Here is a 20,056-nt window from a genome sequence, read left to right as displayed (position 1 = left end):
CTTGCTCGCTGCGGCTCGAAACAGCTCCGTTGAGGTTTTCTTAAACCATGTTCTTAAATTCCGCAGCCATGATATTCTCCTTCTACCGGGTCCTCGCTTACCTTTGACTTTACCTTGCAATATAGACTGCAGCAGGGAGTAACGGTGCTGATTTCTCATAACGTGCAGCTGAATAGCCTGCAGTAAAGTGGTATAGCGATAAGGAAAGGAAAGATATGGTTCGAGAGATATATGAGACATATGGTTTGTTTGGCGATCACAGGTCCTTACCAGTGTTGTAGAAAGGTCCTTATTTTAATATTTTTTATAATAGTTAACCTAACCTAAACTAACCTAACCTAATGAGTCTAACCTAACATCTCACCCGAGTAACTTCCTCGAATAGGAGAATTTCCTGAAAAATTATCACTAATATCTTTTTCAACATTACTTATCACTTATCACTTACCGAGTCGAGCTAGGAGTATCCTTCTTGTGCGTTAACATTGTGTACCGAGCTATGGTCACTGGATATCTCGAAATGTGAAGATGGTGATACCTAATTCGGTTGGACATGTCGTCATCTTCTCCGCCCCATCCCCAGAATGAATTCGAAAAGCCGTTTAATAATTTAAAATGTTCGGTGCTAATAGCTGAGACTCCACCAAATATTGCTGGATACGGTAACCTAAAAACAGTACATATTAAACGTTGGGATTGGTACTTGGAGAAAAGTTTTTTTTTAAACATGTGCTGTCCGGTATATGTACCACCGTGTAGATAGTTACAATACACCCGACGCTGTTAATTATATGTATACATGGAGATGGAGTCATTTGAAATAACTGTGAATGACCTGCACGAAGCGCTGACAAAAATAATAAAAAGACCGAAAAAGGGACGGACATAATAACGTCTTACAAAAGGGAGTGAACATACATAGGGTACTGGATACGCTGTCACAGAAGTATATGGAGAAGTGGTAACTCTGGGTATCAGGGTGCTAAACTATGCTGTGAGAGAGACCAACGATTTGGTTATTGCTAGAGTGCACAAAATCAAGGATGTGAATGGCATTCTAGAATTGTGATAACTTCTTGTCTCAACAGTAGAAAAAACTCTTGACTGGTCTGGAGAGCAATTGGGCTAATAAACGCAAGCACGTATGCACAGTAGAAATATGGTGAAGCCAGACACGCACCCTCCCAGCTCTAACACTCCTCAGACACCCTCCACACATGTACTGTTATACCGTGGGGGGACTAATTTTATCAAAGTTTTCATGTCATATGAGAATCCTGGGAAAAAGGAGCCTCATATGACGTCTTCGCGTAATGTACAGGACAACATGAGGCACTATGATCCTGTAGTCGTCTTTACTAAAGCATCATTGTTGTGTGCGTGCTCGGTTGCCGAGTGTGTATCTAATATGGCGTTTATTAAGTTGGTCAAATAAACTAGGGCTTTCACTTTTAACGCTATTTTCCATTAGATACACCATTCTTCCAGAATAACCAGCGTAGTCTGCAGGTTTTTTACTGCGTTGTCTTGGTTCCTGTGTTTCGCCGCGATAGAAGTGTCGACCCTTTTGTACAGCAGTGTATAACATTTTTGTAGAGCAGTGTATAACATTTTTGTAGAGCAGTGTAATTAATCGATAGAAAAATTATCGGCAAAATCCTTCGAGGTAGAAAAAAAAAAACATCGTGGCTGAAGAATTCGCGTTAAAGGTGTGGAATTCGCATCAGATTTCTATTTCGAGAAGCACTAAATAATCTAATGATCATGTAATTAATTGTCGACATTCTAGAAAGACATAGTACTTGAAGAAAAATATATTAAAAAGTCATTATGCGACAAGGTGCTACCTGAACGTAAACGTAAAGTAAAACAGAAATTCTCGCGGTGTTTGAATCAACTTCTAGTCATCCTACATACTTATTCACCAAATTAAATACGAGTTCACTGGGGGAAGTATGCTAATGATCTAAAAATGAATATGTAAATGTTTTCTTTGCGTTTATACCTATATTTAAAATTAATGAAACGGAAAATTACCAGAAATGTAACATTAAGTGTTTGAAGATAATTCTTATCTGTTGCACGGTGTTAAATCGTAAAAATATCGTTTACTGTATTGTTTTGGAACAAAGTAAATTTAAATAAATATTGACTTTTTATTAACTATGTGGTGTGAGCGTCATGAGTTGGAAAAATATGTGTATGTTGACATTTGAATTTTGAAACGGTATAATCTTATATCTTATATCTATTTTTTTACGTAAACTACTAGTTTTTTTCAGCATGGATATGGACAGATATTCAATGGACCGCTGCAATTGGTACGAAAATAGTAGGGTTCCAGAACCAGGTAGCATAATGACAGAAATGATAAAATACGGAGGGGACCAGTTAGAAGAACATTTAAAGGGACTATTTTATAGATGTATACATTAATGTAAGATATTAGATCAATAGAAAATATCATGTATCATAATATTTATAAGAGAATAGCGAACAAACTAGTGGAAACATCAGAAGGAACACTGGAGGAAAAATACACAACACTTACAGAATATCTGCACGCTGTTGGTAGGAAAGAATTAGAGAAAGATTAGAAACCCAATATAAGAAATCAAAGCGGTATTGGTGGGCATGTGAGATAGAAAACATATTCAGGGAGAAAAGACAAAGTTATGAAAAATGGCTTAGTAAAAGAACACCACAGAATAAAAAAATATGCCAGATACAATAATTATGAAACTAAAAAAGCAGTAAAGAAGGCGAAAAACAAATTCTGGTACAAAAAATGTAGTAAGATTGATAGACTCAACGATAGATAGAAACTCAAAGTCAAGAGCTGCCTGGAAAGCAATTGATACTTTAAAATCAAAGAAAAAAGAGGTTTTATCAATTGAATCGACTGAACTATACTTAAATACCAGAATAAATATTACGAAGATGTTACTGAGAATAGGGCGAATTTTCTCGATGTGAGATATGAAAGAGACATAACGGATGCAGTAGTAAGGTATATAACCACTGATGAAGTAAAACAAGCATTAAACGGTATGAAAAATAAGAAAGCACTTGTTCTGGAGGTTTACGTATAGAATTTGCATTGCTAGAGCCTAATATTCAAAACCTATAACATGGAATTTCGGTTTTGAGTTTTGGCAACAAATATAAGTGCTTAAAAACACAAAATTAAAACTTGTAAAGTACAAACGTACAAAGCACAAGTAAAAAAAATATTTGCATCCAAAAGGACTGATGATCACCTATATGGAGAAGGAGAAACAAGTCCTTCAATCCTTAAATCGGAGATAGAAGATGCCATTGCAGCACTAAAAAACAATAAGTCAACAGGTCCGGACAATGTACCCAGACAAACAGTTCCTTGATAATCTAGTTGTACTTTTTAACAACATATATAATAGCGGTAAAATCCCGGAGAACTGGCTACAGTCAACATTTATTACAATCCCGAAGAAACCAAATGCCCAGATCTGTGATGACTACCGGCTTATAAGCTTGATCAATCATGTCACTAAAGCTTTCACTAAGATCATTCATAGAAGAATATATGATAAATGTGAGTCAAATATCGATAGATCGCAGTTTGGTTTTCGGAAAGCACTTGGAACTAGAGAAGCAGTTTTCGCTCTCCAGGTGCTTATACAGCGGTGTAGAGACATTGATAAGGACGTGTATTTGTGCTTTGTGGATTTTAGAAAAGCATTTGACAATGTCAATCATGAACAATTGATGGATATTCTGCGAAAGACAGGTATTGATTACAAGGACATTCGAATTGTGGCAAACCTATACTGGGATCAAACAGCAAGAGCAAAAATTGGCAACGAACTCACTGGAAGGGTGCAGATCAAAAGAGGTGTCCGTCAGGGGTGTATCTTATCCCCACTCCTATTCAATATTTATTCCGAGGAAATATTTAACAAATGTATGGAAAATGCAAATGAGGGCATAAAAATAAACGGCGAGTTAACGAACAATATAAGATATGCCGACGACACGGTGATCCTTGCCAGTACCATAGACGAATTACAACAGGTAATGGAAAGAGTTTATTCAGTTAGTGAGGAATACGGCCTGGGCCTCAACTTCAAGAAGACAAAGTGGATGCTGATAAGCAAAAAGCCACAACCTGCTCGACAATTACGGATAAGTAACATACTAATTGACCATGTAGAATCTTATGTGTATTTTGGCACCAACGTAAATGCAAAATGGGAACAGGCCACAGAAATTAAGGCGAGAATGGAACGAGCTAGAGCAGCATTTAACAATATGAAAAAGCTCCTCATAAGCAAGGATTTGTCTCTTCCCCTAAAACTACGTCTAGTTAAATGCTACATTTTTCCGATCTTACTATATGGTATGGAGACCTGGACGCTGACAGAGACGCTCACGAGAAAACTAGAAGCATTCGAAATGTGGGTGTACCGACGCATTCTTCGTATATCCTGGACCGAACATGTCACCAACATAGAGGTACTCCAAAGAATCGGAAAGAAGAAAGAAATCGTGAGCACAATCAAACAAAGAAAGCTTGAATATCTAGGCCACATATTGAGACACGATAAGTACAGTCTACTGCAATTGATTGTCCAGAGGAAAATAAACAGTAAGCGAGGGCCAGGCAGGAGAAGACACTCTTGGCTCCAAAATCTGCGGAAGTGGTCGGGCTCACATCGGTCGAACTATTCAGAAGCGCCGCAAACAAGATCAGAATTGCCATGGTAAAGTGGTAAACTTTCTTTCGACTTTTTTGGGGTCTTAAAATTGACATTCTCAGCAAAGTTAAGCTTTTTCGTATAATTGTGATAGGTTCAGTGGCATTTTCAATTTTCAAAAAAATCGACTTTTGGGACTATTTTTGCAACAATTTAGCCAAAAATTAACAAAAATAACTTTACAAACTCATTTTAAAGGATTTTTTATGCTTTTTCAGTAAACTTGTGTCACTTTTCCATATAATTTACCGGTCTTAACGTTTAGTATTTAAAATCTAATAGCGATCTTACATTATTTATATATTGTTGATAAGTAAAAAATAACGTTTAGTCTTTAGCATATTTTGTTTATTACATTTTGTTATCACCAAATTTTTGAAAAGCAATTATTAGATACATGTTTCAACGAGTGTCATGGGAAAATCGTTAGTTTCCTGGTATAAACCTGCTTCCGTCGTATTCTCACCAATATAACTACTTAATACATAAAAATATTCGAAGATCCCACAGCATACCCAAGTGCAAAACATTTACTAAAACGTTAAGATATTTTTTTTTGTGTTGACACGTTCAAGTGAAATATTCGTGTATTTACTTGACGTCTGATTACATATCTCCAACAACGAGAAATGCTTTTAGAACTGGTTTTAACAGCGTCGTCTTGTGATCCGATTAGTGCTTTACTCAATGTGGATAGATTAACTAACAACGCAACTACTACCGGACTACTGCACGTTAAAGGTTAAAAACCAATTATACAAGACGCGGTGATTCTCTTTTATCCACTTGCTTTCTGCAATGAGCACTCATTCAGCTTTTAAAGCTCGATGGTTTTTCGATAGGCCAATCTGCCAGCAACCATCCCGAACGGTTCTACGTCAGAATCACGCTTGAAGTGATTATCTTTTATCTACTCGCTCTCTGCAATGAGCACGTATTCAGCTTTTAAACCTCGATGGTTTTTCGCTAGGCAATGTGCCAGCAACCATCCTGACGGTTTTCCGTCAGAATCACACTTTCCTACTGCCTCACAAGCTCTAATGCAAAATTCTGTTAGGAACGGTCCTACAACGGTATGTTAGGAAGTGATTCTTTCTTATCTACTCGCTCTCTGCAATGAGCACTTACTCAGCTTTTAAAGCTCGATGGTTTTCCGCTAGGCAAATGCGTCAGCAACCATCCTCGTTTATTTTCAAGGCTTTGGCTCAGACATTTTGACATGTTTTTCGTTTGACACAGTTTTCCTAGTTGAGTATGTCGAAAAATTCTACTGATTCGACGCTTTTCTTTTTAACTGGTGGCATTGTACGCATTGTCAATCTGAGCACAGTTTCAGATGGCATCCAACAATGTCCTGTGGCGAAAATATGCCCACCGCTTATTTGTCAACCTATATTTTATTTTTACTTAATTCTTTATTAGTATATCGATCTTTTCATGTGCATCCATACGTGTAAACGTATACTTTCAGCTGTTCTTAAAACATTCGTTTGTGGAGGGGGAGAATGTTTGGGAAAGAATTTAGTATTTATTTACATATTTTACATTCAATATTTTTATTACTGTATCATAATATGATCTTATTTAATTATATATTCTGATTATTTATTTATTCTAAAAGATTATAGTACATTATTTTCTTCTATTCAGTAAACTCTCATTGTCCAACTTTCTAACACATGGTAATCTGTTTTTAGAGTAAATAAGTAATTAGAATATATAATTAAATAAGTTCATATTATAATACAGTAATAAAAAGATATAATGTAAAATATTTAAATAAATACTAAATACTTTAGCAAACACATGTTCTTAAAAGAAATAAAGTGAAAACATAGATAAGGTTATACATATCATTAGAACATTACTTTGTAGTCAATTGCTCTTGGTAGACTTAATATTTTATTTGTTACTTTAATTAGAAACACATTTATCGCATACTAAGCGAATGAATTTTTCGCTCGTTGGAAAATTGTAATAGTATTTTACCTCTTCAACGTCGACGAGTAAAATTCCCTACTCTAAGGTTTTAATGTAGTTTGTAGACAACTCACCACACACCGTCACTCAAAACAGACGATTTACCTTGTCATTTTCATAGCAAAAAATTGGTATTTTGAGTCAAACAACTAAGATAAACATACTGTCGTTATGCATGAGAGTAATTTAACCTTATCTACGCCTTATTTCTTTTACAGACTTTAGAAATGTCAAAATATGAATTGAGTCAATAACAAAAAAAAATAATTCCACAATGGCCACCTATAAGGTAATAGTTTAAAACAATATAAAGAATAATAGAAATGTACTTACTTATATTTAAAAATATCTACAGCGACGCTCATATGCCTCGGTTGTTCAGGACAAGTATACAAGTTCCGATCATCCTCAGGCAAGAGATCTATATCATGAAAGATAAAACAATCGAACTTCCTGGTCTTCAAGGCTTCGTCGAACCCGATGTTCATCAACATAGCTCTGTTGAACGGTCCATCGCCCTCCTGCTCTACTACAAAAATAGTGTAATCTAACATCTGCTTCCTTAAGAACGGATGCATGTGTTGCAGGAACAGAAGCAGATGCTCGCCTCTACATCGATATGGAATCACAATAGCTACGCTCTTCAACACTTTGCAGTTCGATGGTTGCCAGTGCCCTCCGGGTTTAAGCCAAGTAAATCGTTTCTCTAGTCCTTGGACTGTGGGTACTGGTGTTCGAATGATGGGGATTCTACCAACTGAAAAAAAAATACAACCTTAGTTTACAGGTTTGTTCAAGTACCTAAATCTCATCATTATTCTCTTTGCCTTTATCCTTATGCGAAGTAGACGTCCCGACTAAGAATAACAATTCTTCATAGACTATTAGCTTAGATCAGACCAATATTAGTTATTTTTATGAATGTTTTACAAAGAATAGGTCAAAACCAAAAGCTGATCTGCACAGTAAAACATAGACAATTCTCATATGTTAGTCGTGTGATGAGAAACGATAAATACCACACTCTACAAGTTATCAAGTCTTTACAAAGGTTTGGAGGGCGGAGGTGGCAGCATGCTAGTTTTAGGGCTTGTATGAGATAAAACCTTTAAATCGGTAGCTGGGTTTTCAGTATTTGTATTGAGCCGAAGTCATGTAGGCCAGAACGGTCAATACATAACAGTACCTGGTGCGTATACACAGCCGTGTAGAAAGCCAAGGGAATAACTACTACGTACTACACTATTTTTCCCAGGATAATTATTATGGCTTAGGAACTAAGTGATGGCCCCGAGTATGTGCGCCTTTTAAATGAGGCAGGGGTGCGAGGAATCTCCCGCTTGGCCAAATTTGATATCGAAATGAGTTGTAGAATAGGCACATGGAATGTGCGAAGTTTATATGAACCCGGAAAACACATAATGCAATAAATGAGATAATGATATATCAATTTTGGGTATTATTGTAATGATGTGGCCCGGATCTGGCCAATGAAATGTTGATAATCATGAAGAATATTATTTAGGAGACGACAGCAATATTATCATCGTAATGGTGTAGGTCTTATAGTCTCAAGGGAGGTTAACAAATGTGTTAGCGCTGTATGCCAGGTATCTGAACGAGTTATAATGATTCAATTGAACGCGAACCCCAGAAACATAAATTTAATCTCACCAGGATCAGTTTTAAGTCCGTTATTGTTCAACATATTTTCAGCAAGTATTCAAGGGATTTTTGACATTTCAATCAATTGCATTCAATACGCCGACGGCAGATGCATCTATACAGATCGTAACTCGTATACTGATTGCCTGGAGGCTCTGGACTTCATCATGTAAAAGGTTAATATTTGCGTAAGAAATCACGGACTGACCATTTCTCCTGACAAATCAGCCATAATGATATTAACTAGACATGGGATTCATACACCTGACAAAACAAAACTGTCTAGATATGACATACCTATTGTCAAAGGATACAAATATCTTTGCATTCTCCTTGATTCGAAACTTTTATGGTCAAAACATTTTGAACATATAAAAAGCAGGTGTGAAAAAAGTATGAATATCCTTAAATGTGTCACTAATCGTAGATGGGGTGCTGACCCTAAAGTTGCAACGATGTTTTACACAGCCTACGTGCGATCTATTGTAGACTATGGTTGCATTATCTATGGTGCCGCCAGTAAAACATATTTATTAACTGTAGACCGCATTCAGTTCAAATGTCTAAAAATTTGCTTGGGCACCATGAAGTCTACTCCTTGTCCTGTTCTATTTGCTGAAAGTAACGAAACCCCTCTTCAAAATCGTCGAGAAATTATGGCAATTAAACATATCCTGACGCTAAGATTTAATAATAATAATCTACTTAACCAACTGTAAGAGTTATCTATTGAAAACCTCTCAAACAAATATTGGCGCATAAAAAATTCTCCTCCACCTGCTGATTTTATCTTAGAAACTAACGGGTATTCTAATATCTATGGGAAAGAAAATATATTACCAATATATAAAGCTGATTTTTAGGTAATATTAAATAAACCAAAAGTCATTATACCAAAGTTCACAGAATCTTCACAAATAAACTCTGTCTTATTTAAATCCATACTGAGTGACTATAATGATCACGTAATAAGGTATACCGATGGTTCCAAAAAAGAGGATGGTGCAGTTTACATTCCACATAAAAGCGAATCTTTGAAAATTAAACTTCCATCACATTGTTCAATAAATACTGCTGAAGCGGTAGCAATAATTGGAAACGCATGAGATTGGCTAGATTTACACAAATTAAATAAAGCAGTTATATTATCAAATTCATTATCAGTCATAAAAGGATTAAACTCAAATGCATGACTCAACATAAAAGAAATAGTACTCTTTGTGCTATAAAAATAAAATATATAATAAAGATATTACAGTTATTCGGGTAAAAAGTCGCACTGGCATCAAGGGAAATGAACTAGTTGACCAGCTTGCTAAATATGCTACCTATGTTGGACTATATCTACCTATATTGAAATTGGATGACTTACAAGCTGATGGGTGACCTTAATGCTAAGATAGTAAAAGGCAGACAAAGTGAAATTATTGGGGATTTTGGACTGGGAGATAGAAATGAAATAGGAGACTATTTCACAGATTTTTGCAAAAAATATAATTTATGTATAATGAATACCTTTTTCGAACTACCTTAATGTAGATTGTATACGTGGAAATCTCCAGCAGATACCCCCCTAACATCATAAGAAATCAAATTGACTACATAATCATCAGTGAGCGTCATTGGAACCAAATCAAAACGATTATAGACAGCTTAACTACAAACTTAAAATAAAACAATCGAAAAAAGCAACAGTGAATGAGTACACGATGAGATTTTGAATCTAATGGACAAAGACGCAAAGAATCAAAACGTCGAAATGATAAACGTATTAATAAAGACATAAGGACTAAAATATGCGCTGCAAAAGAGACATACTTCGAAAACAAATGTTTGGAAATTGAAGAGTTACAGGGAAAATGATGAATTTAATATGTATAAAAAAAATTAAAGAAGTAACGGATCAATACCAAAAATATACAAATAACATCTTTGATATAGACGGCAAACTGATTGTCACTGATTAGGATAAAATAGACAGGTGGAAAGAGTATATTGAGGAACTGTTTAATGATGAAAGGCCCCATCTTGAAATTAAAGAAGTAATGATATGATCTGACATATCTATGGATGAAATTGAACGAGCAATAAGATTAGCAAACAACAGAAAAGCAACGGGGCCGGATGAAATACCGAGTGAAATAATAAAGCACTTCGAAAGTTCAGGTAAAAGATCGGTCCCTCATCTTTTTAGTAACATTTATGAAACTGGCTATATACCAACGGATTGGCTGTTATCGACTTTTGCGACGATACCTAAAATCGCAAATGCGAAAAATTGTAGTGACTACCGAACCATCAGCTTGATGAGCCATGTTTTAAAAATATTTCTTCGAATTTTTGCACTCAAGGATGTACCAAAAAATAGAAGGACAACTTAGTAACCCGCAGTTTCGGTTTCAAAATAACCTTGGAACTAGGGAAGCACTATTTAGTCTACAGGTTGTGGTACAGATATGCAGATATGTCATCCATCCAGTTTAATATGTGTTTTATTGACTTTGGATCGAGTAAAACATACTGAAATGATAGCGATTCTTCGTCAGGTAGGTATTAACGATAAAGACCTACGTATCATTAAAACTTTTTACTGGCATCAACGTGCAAACATCAGAATTGGCCATGATAATTCTGAAGAGCTTCAGATACGAAGAGGAGGAAGACAGGCTGCATTTTGTCCCCACTAATATTTAACATCTATTCAGAGTTCGTCTTCTATAAAGCATTGGATAGTTTTCAATGAGGTATCAAAATTAATGGCATCAATATTGATAATTTGAGGTACGTGGATGGCACGGTGTTAAGTGCAGATAGTTACCAAGAACTTCAACATCTGATTAATAGGATTACCACAATATGTGATGAATATGGACTGAAGCTAAACATCACAAAGACAAAGGTGATGGTTGTCAGTAAAACGCCAATACAACGAGAAGTTGTAACAGCTCATGGTACAATGAATACACAAGGTATGATACATAATGTTCCAAAATCGGTTCGCTTTCGCGCATGACGTAGTCAAGATCGCTTATTCCCGCAACATTTGAATGTAGTTGTATAGGAAAGACTTTTAATTTTAAGTTTTTTTTATATAATTTGGCTAATTTAATTATAGTAATTATAAAGAGATGATAAAATTATGTTATTATAATATTAATCCTTTATAAAACATAGATATCCTTTATAAGACAAGTTTTAATTATCTTTTATTACACGTAGGTACAGGTTAATTAACTTATACTCCAGAGTTCGAAATTTCAGATGTTTAAAAAGATACAGAAAAGTGGTAATGGAGGTACACAAAATTTGTACGTATATATACCTACTGAACTAAACACAAAATCAAAATAAATAATGACAAAGTCAACTTTATTTATATCGAATGAGCTAGCTGGCCATCGAATATGAGTGTAGTGAGGGCACACAATATTGCACAACATTTAAAATGACATTTTTGTAATATTCACACATAAAATTATCTTGGTATTGTTTATAATAATGATAACATTGTATATTTTAATAATGATAACATGATTTAACAAAGAAAAATATGTTATTTTGGAAGATGCTAAATTGATTTCCTCCGAAACAGTTCTTATTGCAAATTGCATAGCAGGCTGAGGCTAATTTCTTACTTAACAAATTGATATGAAAAAACCATTTAAGGTTTCATGACTAATAATTAATAAAAATAAAGATTTAGACTTACGTCGTTGACCTAGAAGTAGTAAGAAGCTGCTCAACATACTTTTTGGACTCTTTGTGTTCGCCTCCTTGTACGCGTTTCTTTTGGTTGGTTAAAAGGGTAGCCGATGTTGATTTAGGCAAATAAAGACTAGGTACTGCCTCAGGTTTGAGTTTTAGACCCTTTTTAGAAACGTAATTTAAAAGTTCCTGTTGTAGATTTCTTTGGTAATTTTCAGTTTTAAAATGTGTATAACAAATTCTTGCAGTATTACAATTAAAATTATCCTATCTACAACAAGATATAATCCACAGTTTTCTTGTCACGCTATCTTTAGGAAATGTATGAAACCTAAAGATTTTATTTTCATTGTCACTATTGCAACAAGCAATTGCACAGCGTACTTTGAAAAAGGTACAAAACCAGATATACAATGGCAAATAAAAACTTTCAGTTTTACAAAAAAATACTATACAGTATAAATAAATAGTAACTAAACACCATTTGTATAAAGACACATATATAAGCATATATCTAAATTATTTTTCTATTATAAAATAGATGACTCAGTTAGTATTGAGATACTTTAAAATATATTTATTATCTCATAACTTGCAATTTGCAATAGTCACCATTGATAACCGATATTATTGTTGAACTTTTGTTTTTATACAAGCTTTCTGTCTTGCCGGTGTAAAGTCGTCTGAAGTCGATATTTATTGTGTTTTGCGTTTGAACTAATTCGTGTCTTATTTTCATATTATTATATGGTTTGATAAGTAAATTTTGCATATAATAATCGGTAGGTTATAGTAATGTGTATATTTCTTATTTTACTAAATTTCATTATTTTGTTTTTATTTCAGTAAAACTGCTTGGAAGTGAGTGTCAGTGAATCAGAATAAGCAAATCTACTACTATTTACCTATTCACAGTATTTCCTCTGCAGAAAATTTTTAAATTTTAAGGGATTTGCATACAAAAAGAGTACTTATATTATTAGTATATGTATGAAAACAAAAATAAATATTTTGCCTGAATCTCTAGGAGAAGTAAAGGTTTTACGCTACTGAAAATATATTTTTTATTCAATTATAACCAAAACAAAACATTTAAAAAAAAATTAGATCACTTTTTAACCATAATTTCAAAATTAATGTGTACGTTAAGCTGTAATAATGGGTTCGAGGTGGTTCAGGCGATCTTAACTACGTCACACTCCTGGGCCAGCTGTCAAATGTCATGCGCAATATCATATCAAAGAATATAGACGCTTATAGCGTCTATATTCTTTGATCATATGGTAACAGCTTATGGAAAACAACTGGAGAGAACCAACGGTATCACTTATCTTGGATGTAATCTAAATGAGAACTGGGACATTAGCAAAGAAATTGAAATACGTATAGAGAAGTCCAGAGCAGCATTTTTTGAGATGAAGAAAATCTTATGTGGAAACAATATTACTTTGGGACTGAAAATTAGATTAGTAATATGTTGTCTATTCTTTTATATTGTGTTGAAGGTTACATGTCTAACACAGGTTAGTGTTAGACGGATACACTTCTAAGAAAACGTAAAGCCTTTGAAATATGGGCGTATTGGAAAATTAAACGAATAAGTTGAGTACATAGAGCTCGCAACGAGGTTATTTTGCAGATGGTGGGAAAAGTTACGGAAACACGAATGGCCATGCTATGCGTCACCCAAAGAGATATAATACACTTCATTTAATACAAGGAAAGACAGACGGAAAAAGAGGGCCAGGCCAAAGAAGGTAATCATGGCTTAGAATCCTGATGGAATGGTTTAACATATCCTCTGCATCCCTTTTCCGAACTGCCGTCAACAAAATTAGTATAGCCAATTTTATATCAAAGGATAATCGATAATCGATCAGGACATATGAAGAAGAAGATAAGTTATCATGCAGGGTAAATTTAAGATAATCGGATAGACGACGAATCTCTTGGCTGAAAATCTGTGATACTGGATAGGTAAAACATCCTTAGAACTGTTTAGAGCCGGTCTAACAAATTTATGTGGGCCAGAATGTCGTGTACAATACGTTTTTATAACTATTTGTGACTTTTGAGTCAGTCATAATCTAATGTTGATCTACTTTGCATAAATCCACACCGATTCTTTTATAAATTAGTCTATAATTATTAGTAGCAAATATTAGTGACCTATTTCCATTGTAGTAAACGAAACTATGTTTTTAGTAAAACCGTAAAAATGTATATGGTCAAAACTTAACCTCAAAACTTTCGAAACAACTTCGCTAATTATTTCCTCAACCACGTCTTCAAGCATCACTCGAAATGTTCCCAACCGCACGAAGAGAACTTTTGTGTTTTTATTTCTATTTTCGAGTCTACAAAGAGCATTTTGTTTCTCTAGTTAATTAGAGAGTGGATTTTCCGCACCTTCCACTTAAATTGCTGGAAAACTAATAAAAACACGTCTGAGACGAGAAAACAGGATCCGGCGAAGTGTGCAACGTGATGAATAAATGGAAAAGTTACAAGGTGGAGTCATAAATTTAGAAGGTTGAAAATATCGTTTGTGTAGTTTTAAACACAAAATAGTACAATTCGTGGGCGAAGAAGTTGTAAGTAGAGTGTATATATTTTAGGTTATATCATGGACAAAAATATGGAAAATTTTAAGTATTTCGAAGAAATATATTAACCCTTTACCGCATGAATTTTTGTTTTGTGTCAAAAATAATTCTCAGATAAGAATTTTAATTCTATTTTTACGTAAAAATATTGAAAAAATCTAGCTACGAGGAAAACTTTATTGACAAAAAAAAATTTTGGTGCCGAATATGGAACATCATGCAACAATGTAATTTTAAAGTCAAACTATTTTGAAGTTACAGTGTACACTATACAGTATGAAACAGTTTCTTCCTTTATTAATACACAACGGTATTGTGGATTTTGTGCACTATACTGCCCTACTAAGAAAGAACCCCGTATCTCCTAAATTTGAAAAATTGGGATATTTGCACCATATGAATAATTATGATTTATATAACAATTTCACATAGAGAAAAACCCGTATTTTACATTTCTAAATATTTTATGAAAGAAAATAGTTTCCCCGTAAACGCCAAAAATGACTATTATGCTTAGTATAAACCTGGCATTTAACGCTTCGTAGTAAAAACCTGGTATTTGCTCAGCAGATACGAGTTTTTAACGTAGGATAAAACGATATGCGAGGTTTTTTCTAAGGAATAAAGCAACACCGCTAATAGTTTCCACCACCAAGTGGAACTATCGTTAAAGAAAAAGAAGAAAGTTTATGATTATCATGATTTCGTCGAGGCCGTTAAAACGTGTAATTTGAATCGTGTGGTGGTGAAAGAAATGGGGGTTTCCGATTTTCTTATCTGGAAAGACTTATCATCACAGTCAAAATTAAAGAAAACAGTCACGTACTTAACTATCACAAATTGTTAAAGTAATTGTGAAAAGAGAGAGCAAGATTTTACACGTTAAGATTGACGTTAACGAGGAGTGGATAGAGATGGACTTTTTGCAGGCCAGAGTGTTAAAATCTGGGATAAAGGACCCCACACCTGTGACGAAACCTTCTGGGATTGCTAAGAAGAGAAAAGAACAAATATTAAAAAACTTAGGTCAAATTATACAGGCGAACATCAATTTTGGGAAGAATTGCCAACTTACGATTAATAATAATTTTCATTTTGTATTTTTAAATAAACGTTTTTCGTAAATACTTATGTCTTATTCAACAAATGTTCATAAAAAATATTATTAAAATATTTAAATGTTTTGCTTCGAGGCAGTTATATAAATTTTATAATAATTACATAGTTAAAACCAAGCTTAAGACAATTTTGGATAATACGTGGTTTTAGCTAAGTAAACTTGACATAATTCTTTGCTTGGTTAGCCCGTATGTCGCATAACTAATAGAGTAAGATCCCAGAGCGGTCAGACATAACTTATTTTCACACAGATGAAACATTAGAGTCTGAGTAGCGTCTCGTGTGCTTTGAATACCTGCGTATTTATGAAACTTGCTGAGTGACACCTGGGCAGGTACCAGGTGAGAAAAGTAACTAAAAATAAGAGCTATTTAACTTAAATTTACATAACTGATTTTTATACATATTTTGTAGAATATTATTTTGAAAATACTGTAATAAGTGTCAGACACTTGTCATGGACCAGAACTTTTGTCAGACGATTTAAAGCTCCACTAAAATTAAATGAACTAAACTTACTTTTACATGTCTGATTTTTAAATAGAGATGCAAAAATATTTAATCGGATCGAAAACAGTAAGTATTCTTAATGTATTTGAATTTTTTACTCTGAGGCTCATGCGCACAGCACTTTCGCGCTCATACTTCTGGTTAACTAATTTTTGTGTTTGCGGGATGTTTGGTCATTTTAATTTGTCTGACTGATTAAATATAACTTTATTATAGTTCCATTAATAACATATTTAAAAATCAGACATGTAAAAGTAAGTAAAGTTCATTTAATTTTAGTGGAGCTTTAAAGCGTCTGACAAAAGTTCTGGTCCATGACAAGTGTCTGACACTTATTACAGTATTTTCAAAATAATATTCTACAAAATATGTATAAAAATCAGTTATGTAAATTTAAGTTAAATAGCTCTTATTTTTAGTTACCTTTCTCACCTGGTACCTGCCCAGGTGTCACTCAGCAAGTTTCATAAATACGCAGGTATTCAAAGCACACGAGACGCTACTCAGACTCTAAGGTTTCATCTGTGTGAAAATAAGTTATGTCTGATCGCTCTGGGATCTTGGACTATAATGTCCATATGGTAATTTTGCATTTTTTTTTAAAGTTAACTACGATGCTACACACTCTACCCTAAATGATTTTGTGTTATTATTGTACTAAAAGCACAAGGGATTAAACAAAAATCTTTAATCGCGTTTTTCTCAAAACTCGCTATAGTGATACGGGGTTCTTTCTTAATAGAGCAGTATATATGTTTTTCCTGTACAGCCTGGAAATTTGCATCTTGACCTAGTGCTGTCATCCCAATAGGGAAAATGATCAAGCTCATCTTTACGGATGTCTTCTTGGGGTATTTCTTTAGTGAGTCCCTTTTTTCGTTTGTTCTCGTACATCTGCTGAATGCTACTACTTGACGGTCTTCCTACTCTGTTCTGTTTAATTGGATTTCCGGCTTTGCATAGAGCATCGGCTATTGCTAGCTTGGTATCTAGCATAGGCAGACCTAAACTGAGATGGAGACAACAGTGGAAGAAGACATAAGGAGTATGGAAATTAGAAATACAGAAAGGACAACCAAAGAGAGAGGAGAATGGAGAAAAGTAGTGGAAACAGCGAAGTCACACCAGAAGCTGTAAAACCAAACCCAGAATGGGATGATCCCTCACATAAAAAGGGTCTTCAAATGAAAACAGCTTCAGCTTTTTCGCGAGCGTATAGCTTTTATATATTAATTATTGGACTATCTTGAAAAATATGTTATGATATGTTAATTATTGGACTATACACTTGAAAGTGATATAAGACATATCAAACCAGAGGTCCAAAATTATGAAAAATTTGCATCACTAATGATTAGCTGTGTAAAAAAGCACATCCCACGTGGAATTACCAAATCCTACATCCCATGCTGGAACGACGGGTGTAAAGAACTACTTGATCAGTATGAGAAATCCGGAGATCCTGAAGTTGGTGAACAACTCTTAGAAACCCTAAATTCCGCGAGAACCACAAGGTGGAGGGAAACTTTAGAAAATCTCAATTTCACACACAGTAGCCGCACCGCATGGAACCTTCTAAGAAAACTAGACCCTGGCACAAACAACGCTACAGCAAACTCTACAGCCCCAAAACCGGAAGACATAGGCAAACGCATAGCCAACCTTTCAAAACCAGTAATAGAAAAGAATCATAAAAGAGAAGTTAGATTTCAGTTGAAAGAAACCAAAATTGCTCAACAACAAAGCCTACCAATAATGAAGCCTATCGAGCCAGAAGAACTTGCAGAAGCTCTAAAATTAATTAAATGCCGCAAAGCCGCAGGAATTGACAACATTTATCCTAAATTTATAAAACACATTGGTCCAAATACCAGTAAGTGGCTTCTTGAATTTTTCAATCAAATATTGACTAAGCAGAAGTTTCCTAAATCCTTCAAAAAAAGTAAGATCATCGCAATATCTAAACCTGGGAAAGACCTTGCACTACCTGAGAGCTATAGACCAATCGCTCTTTTAAGCGTCTGCTATAAGACATTTGAGAGGATAATCCAAACGAGATTATTTTACCATGCAAAGTCAAATATTCCTCAAGAACAAACTGGATTCATACCGGGAAGAAGCTGTGGCGATCAAGTCTTCTCCTTAACAACATTTATTGAGAACGGATTCCAGAAGAAACTTAAAACAGTAGCAACTTTCATAGACTTGAAGTGCGCCTACGACACAGTGTGGAAGGAGGGTCTTTTATTTAAAATATACCAGATGGTACCATACGAAAAGCGAGATCATATCTTCACCGAACCAAACTGAAACGTTCTATGTATGAACATGTGAACGCGCAGCCCAATTGCTGGAGTAGAAACGCTACGTGCCGGAAACTATACGTGCACGATAATATGCCGCGACCTTTACTGTGTGGCAGATCACATAAGTCAATGTTATATATTTGTTTCTAGTGGCAAATGCAACAAGTCACTTAAAAATCAATATTTATACTGTTTATTTTATTTAATCTAGTTTATTCGGTGTAAAATCTAAAAATGTTTAGTTCATGAAGGAGTGTTAATTTTATGGTGTCTTATTTCTGAATAAACCAGTTTTTACTTCCTCCTGAAAAGTAGCTCTTTGTAACTTATGTGCTTATTCCAACTATACGCAGAAATACCAACGTCTAAGATGGGCTGGCCATGTACACAGACTTCCTAATAACCGCCTTGCTAAGTTAATCTGGGAGAAAGCCTCGACATGGAGAAGGCCCTTAGGACGTCCACGAATGCGATACAGAGATAACATATGGTCAGATTTAAGAACAACCCACTGAACCAACTCTCACCGACGAACGTTTTCGAGATGGAAGCGAGTTGTATTTACAGCAAATCTCAATATTATAAATGTTGGTTTGAAAAACGAAAATTTTATGCTCCCAATAGCGAAATATACCCGTCTCGAGAGGGTTTTAAAGGGAAACTTAGATAGTAGTTCTCATTACATTACCATTACCATTATGTAATAGATATACGTTGTTTGACTTATTGTTTCAATAAAAGGAACAGATTGTTAAAATAAAAGGGATTAAATATATAAAAAAACAATATTTAGGTGGAGTGGATCATTGTGTCTAATATATCTAATTAAAAAAAAGTATAAAAATAGGGAATGTATACCATAGGAAAATAAATTTGAATTAAACTTAAAATAAATGGATCAACTTTCAAGATGACACATAGTTGTGAGTTCTAGCCGATAAACGTTGTGGTATCGTAGTTAGTCGAGCAGCGCACATCACAAAACCGGTCGTTATCTTCGAAAAAACCAAGGGACTAATTGTCTCAATTATTAACTACAAAATTAGCTCGGAATAGCTTATTTCCAGATCAATACACCAACTTTACATAATAAACAAGACTTCTGGGTGACACGCCTTAATAGGTACAATTTATTTGCCGTCAAAATGGAAATTAACGAGTAAAGAAAAAGTATCGTTGTTGTAATGACAAGTTTTAATTGAAGTGGCCTTCGTATCGTGGTCCACAGTTAGCTGTGGTAGTAAAACAAAATAATTTATTTGAATGATGTGTAGGTTTTTTTCTATTAAATTCGTTGTACGTCAACGATTCATCTGTTCAATTTTAACAAAACCTTTTACATTGGTAGAATAACAAAAGTTATGAAAATGCATCTAAATTGTTTTCATATATTTTTGTTTATTAACAATGTAATTGAAATATGGCTAAT

General features: G+C 34.5%; 1 protein-coding gene across 2 annotated transcripts in view; it reads right to left on the bottom strand.

Annotated features, from left to right (window-relative positions):
* Positions 1–20,056, bottom strand: part of LOC140445926 (beta-1,4-N-acetylgalactosaminyltransferase bre-4-like) — a 129,629-nt gene that overhangs the window by 15,057 nt on the left and 94,516 nt on the right. For both annotated transcript variants that reach the window (XM_072538371.1, XM_072538370.1), the window contains exons 4-5: positions 7,050–7,473; positions 449–667 (exon numbers count right to left, since the gene is read on the bottom strand). In XM_072538371.1, the coding sequence (XP_072394472.1) occupies positions 449–667; positions 7,050–7,473 (643 nt within the window). The remainder of the gene's footprint in view (positions 1–448; positions 668–7,049; positions 7,474–20,056) is intronic.

The sequence above is a fragment of the Diabrotica undecimpunctata genome, chromosome 7 (genome assembly GCF_040954645.1).
Source record: "Diabrotica undecimpunctata isolate CICGRU chromosome 7, icDiaUnde3, whole genome shotgun sequence".
NCBI lineage: Eukaryota > Metazoa > Arthropoda > Insecta > Coleoptera > Chrysomelidae > Diabrotica > Diabrotica undecimpunctata.
The sequence above is the reverse complement of the archived record's forward strand: the minus strand, read 5'-3'. Positions and strand labels throughout refer to the sequence as shown.